This window comes from Arachis ipaensis, chromosome B03 (genome assembly GCF_000816755.2).
Source record: "Arachis ipaensis cultivar K30076 chromosome B03, Araip1.1, whole genome shotgun sequence".
NCBI classification, from domain to species: domain Eukaryota; kingdom Viridiplantae; phylum Streptophyta; class Magnoliopsida; order Fabales; family Fabaceae; genus Arachis; species Arachis ipaensis.
In genome coordinates, this window is record NC_029787.2 from 18,795,471 (window position 1) to 18,800,297 (window position 4,827).

Below are 4,827 nucleotides of genomic sequence, written 5' to 3' on the forward strand. Positions count from 1 at the left end.
CTGACAGAAAATGTTTCCAACTCGAAATTAGAGACACTACCATATAAATCAGCAAGTCTGAGTTATAGCACATTAATCTGACTATATGCAGCATCAGTATTAAGAAGTGACTCCCGAGTCCCGAGAGATGCATTTGACATACGATATCTGTACGTTTCGTTAGGAGTTTCGATGAATAGTGATTCCACTTGTGCATTCCGAGGGCTAACTTTCGTGATTTCAGTGCGTTGTTCATCTTTTTTAGGTCGATTTAACGATTAGTAGAGGTTTCTTGTCGATAAATTATTTATGGATTTGACCCGCCCCTTGAATACCAAATTCTCTAACGATGTGCGTGTTTGTAATTGTTAGCAAGCTGCAATCGACGATCGTTCCATGACGTTCGGGAACATGACATCCCTCCATAATAAGTACATGCGGAGCAAGGTGGATCGTGTCACGAGGGTACGTACACAGGTCTATATTTTCTTTTATGTTGATCACATTGATGGATAACTTTATTGCGTGGCTGATGTTGGCTGCGAGGTATCTGTAGATTTATCAGCCGATGTGGTGTGACCGGCACTGGTACCTAATGATTATTGATGTTCCAAGGAAGAAGTTGATCTATCTTGACTCACTTCGAGACCCGCATCAAGCTGATGCAAGGAAAACAGGGATGATGCGAGTGGTAAGCAACCATTTGGCTGTTAAAATGTGACGTCTTGCAATCTGATGTTTCATGCGCATGAGTATGATTATGAAGTATACCTGTTTTTTGTAGGCGCTGTATCTCGAGGGACTCACGTTAGGAAAGCCATGGTTGTCGGGCGAGGGGGCGCTGCGTCCTAGGTTTTCGGCATTTGATTTCGAAGAGCCAGATGTCCCTCAACAAAAGGGGAACTCGTAAGTAGATGGCATTTTATATATCATGTGTTCCTAGTCCAATCTCTTGTACATGTTACCATCCTATAATGGAAAATACTAAAGACTACAACCAAATGTGACAAACTTTGCATGGTTTTGGTTAACCTTGCTGATTACTCGCACGTGAGAAAAGTGGCATCTGATCTTTCAACACCTATGCAATTTCTGATTGATCGGAGATTAGCTTATAATAATCAAACAGGAAAATGGTGTAAATTTTAATACCGCTGACAACTATTCTCTTGTTATGAAATCTGGAATTAAGTTACTGAGGGAAAATTTTCATTCAGAGTCCTAAAGTTTGAAATTCAAGATCTTGATTCACCAACCTAACGTCTTTATTCTCTTGGATGAGTGTTTACCCAGTTGCAAAATTTACTCAGATGCATTTGCATGTAATGCACTAGTGTGTCTACACTGTGTAACAATTTACTTAGCAGATATAAGTTTAATTTTTTTGTTTGTAATCTAATGGTCTACGAGGAGCGGTCTTGAGAATGCAGATTACTGTGAATGAATGTGATAATCAACGTGATAGTGATCTCTCATTTTCTTGCATGTACAATGATGTGTATTGTATTGTTTCCTGTCATTTATTGCATAGTTACTTTCATTAATGCCAAAATTCCGATAATTAACTGTGTGCCTAAACAGCATGGACTGTGGCGTATGGGTGGCCCAATGGATGATTCGAGAACACTTATGGAAAGATTATGGAGTACAGGTATGCTGACGTGTGTGATTTAGTGAAACTTTTTTATGGTACCTTGCGTGAATTTTACTAGTAAAATATTTTTGGTTGGTAACAATTTTGAGCTGCATGTTTATCCATTTGTTTCAGCATGTGAATAGTGCGACGCGAATGCGGTTAGCTGCGGATTTAGTGCTGAAATCACACAACGAAATCGCACAGGAGGTAGTCGCAAAGGCATTTGCACACTGGGAGATGAAGTCAACCTAGCTGATTGAAAACTGTCTTTGGATCCGACCAGTGGTTACTAATTTTGCAGTGGCGCCAATCAGGGTCCTTAATTTTTTGCTCCAGCCCTCAATGTTTCGGGACAAAGTTGAGATGACGTCTCGAATTTGTTTTTTGTTTCTAAAGTGTGAAACATCACTGCCACCCTCTTGTTAATATGTGTACATAGTAAACTTGTTGCATAGACTTCAAATTTTTTGGGCTTGTATGAAATAATGTATTGTATACCGAAAGGGCTGTTTTAATTAGAAATGATAAGCAGGAGTTTGCATGAAAATGATCCGTGCCTAAAAGCTTCATCTTCATCATCCTTGCACATTAAAAGGCAACCAATTTTTTTTTTCCACCAATTCTGAACGCAATACATGTTAGCAGCATCATGACTTATCACTTGTTAGGGAAACATGTTGAGGCCTTGGATCGGATACACCTACCACGAATAAAGAAACCCCAGCAACCACCTTCCATGACACATTAGTTGGGATAGGCGGCGCATGACACATTAAAACCGCACTTCATTCACCACTATCCCTACTTCCACGTTTTACCTGCAGTTCAGCTATATAATTTCTTGTATCTCGTTTGGTCATGATCGACATGCATTATGCACTTTCTCTTAATAATGTGGGCTAGTATTAGTAAATGTTGGCCCGCTACACATGGTCCTATGGTTCATGGGCATCTGGAAAGAAAAAAATGAGACAACTAATTCACCAAGAAAGTTAAAAGTAAAACAAGCCAAAATTCTTTCAATCAAACTACTAATGCATGTTTTGTATGTGATACATGTTTACATGTTGCCAGTCAAATACACAGCTATCATATTTCCTTAGTTTTTCCAAATACTCATCGAACTCATGAAGGAAGAAGATATTCGACCGCAGTATACATAAGACAAGATACAAACTTGACATGAGCACGACACACATGCACATAACTGAAATTTCTCCCGTAAAAAATTATTGAAAGAAATAGAATACAAGTTGCTCCTGGGGGGTTGAATCCTAACACATAGCGACACTGAAACTAGTGCTTCATTGGCAGCAATCGTCACCCTCATTGCTTGGGGACACTTCCAGGTTTTCGGGTGCCGGCCATTCTACCTACGGCAGTCTATGTAAGGCCAAAAAGAGTTCGCTATCAAACAATTATAACCACATGGCAGGAGAATAAAAGCACAAAATAAGCAGTATTGAAAGAGGGTTCTCCCAATTGTACCTGCCTCAACCACCTCTCAAACAAATCCTTATTTGTCCACGCATTGAGGTTCCCGAAGCTGGGGTTGGCAGCCTGTGTGGATGGCTGAGCAATGTGCCCGGAGCAACTTTTTGTCGTGTAAAATTGCTCGATGTGTTGCCCACCGAGGAAGAAGTTAGCCCTCGCACCCCCAACACCGACGGGGTTGCGGCAAAATGGACTGCTACACCCGTGAGCGATAGACGGAGTCGTCCCATCTGGTTGCGCCGGGGGAGTGTCACCAGGGTTCCCGTTATCCGGTTGTAGTCCCTCCTGATGAAGCAAAAAATTTTCACAAAAATGATCAATTCTCAATGATTTTAGGTCATCTTATGCACGGCCAAATGATTGTTCTAACAATAAATTTGTAAATGATATTTTCATCAATTCATCAATTCATCAATTTCATAGATTCTTAAGAAATATGATACGTAACAAGTTATTTTGGCCTAGCCTACTATAAAATGCACACTCAAGGTAGCTTAATGTCAAGACGCTTATCAATATAGATACAGACAAGGTTTTTTTTTCACAATGACACCTATTTTATCTACCTAACTGTAACATTGAAGGATCTGCCAATCAACACGACTCAAACATTATAATGCAAACATAGCTGCTATATGAGTTACAAAAGGCTTGCTAAGGTCAGCAAGAGGTAACACCAGACTTTTATAACAAAAAGCAACAACACTATACCAAAAACTTTACCAACTTCGTTGAATTCTCTTCTACCAAAATCACACAATATTTGTAGGCAGTTAAAAAGCAATCCAAATTGTATCGGAGAGTTGTACTACTCCAACTGACATAGCCATATCGTATCAACTATTATTTTTAGGGGTGCAATCAATCCTTTGTTTTGTGGCGTCACATTCCGGCAAGTAACCAAACAACATAACCCATTTGTTTCGAATCTACATGAAACTGCTTACTTACCTCGTTTGTGTGACAATGACGGGTCTGTGGCGTTGCGTAAGGGGCAGCTGAATAATGTGAACCATGCTCCACGTAACTTGGACTGCCTGCACCATCAAACCCTGCAGCACCCTCTCCCCGGTGCCACGTGCAAGTCCTCTTCGTGTGACCCGCAACCTCACAGTTGGTACAACATCATCTCTTCGGCACCCTGTCACCCTGACTAGCCGGTTCGGACTCCTTTCCCTTCCTGGGTGCCCCCTTTGTCTTTGATACCACGGGGTCCTTGATCCCGGCCAACGGTGATAGACTGAGTTTGCTCCCAACCCTGTGAAGCCTTCTCCGCTGAAGCGCTTCGGTGAGACTGGCAATCTCATCCGATCCCTAGCCACAACAAACTCTGCAGCATCTTCAGCCCCAAGTTGTGCAACTAAGCTCATTGCCCCACATAAGGCACCATATCGAAGCAAATGGCCTTCAGGGCCGTCTTTACTATCAACCGGGGTCGATCTACGATCCTTTGCTTCCTTGCACCATCTTCTCAAAATAAGACCGGGCGGTATTTCTTCCAAACCCTCGTATTTCATCGCACAGAAGATATGACTACAGGGAATCCCTTCACTGTTCCACATAGAACACTCACACTCTATTTTTTCCTCGTTCGGGTCAATCAATACCTTGTGTGTTTTGTTTGGTTTTCCCATTCGCGAGAATGTGTACACAGTTGTCATGCCGATGCTGTCCTTACCCCGAAACAATAGCGTAGCCACACCCTTAATTTGTTTCTT

At 41.6% G+C, this 4,827-nt stretch overlaps 2 protein-coding genes across 2 annotated transcripts in view; one reads left to right on the forward strand and one right to left on the reverse strand.

Annotated features, from left to right (window-relative positions):
• The window catches only part of LOC107629933, a 6,590-nt gene extending 4,428 nt beyond the window's left edge, over window positions 1–2,162 (forward strand). The window contains exons 4-8 of the mRNA XM_021118332.1: window positions 352–444; window positions 536–670; window positions 764–885; window positions 1,561–1,630; window positions 1,748–2,162. Of these exons, the coding sequence (XP_020973991.1) occupies window positions 352–444; window positions 536–670; window positions 764–885; window positions 1,561–1,630; window positions 1,748–1,867 (540 nt within the window). The 3' untranslated portion in view covers window positions 1,868–2,162. The remainder of the gene's footprint in view (window positions 1–351; window positions 445–535; window positions 671–763; window positions 886–1,560; window positions 1,631–1,747) is intronic.
• Window positions 2,630–4,827, reverse strand: LOC110270012. The gene is made up of 3 exons (XM_021118331.1): window positions 4,061–4,827; window positions 3,104–3,394; window positions 2,630–2,998 (listed from the first exon to the last, which is right to left on the reverse strand). The coding sequence occupies exons 1-2, from the start codon at window positions 4,768–4,770 to the stop codon at window positions 3,109–3,111; spliced, it is 996 nt and encodes a 331-aa protein (XP_020973990.1). The 5' UTR covers window positions 4,771–4,827; the 3' UTR covers window positions 2,630–2,998; window positions 3,104–3,108.

Bases quoted from the DNA above. Each gene is read 5' to 3' on its own strand.
- LOC110270012 (XM_021118331.1), bottom strand. From the start codon at position 4,770: ATGACAACTGTGTACACATTCTCGCGAATGGGAAAACCAAACAAAACA. The intron at 3,395-4,060 runs GTAAGTAAGCAG...TTGCTTCATCAG, and splicing joins GTCATTGTCACACAAACGAG to GAGGGACTACAACCGGATAA.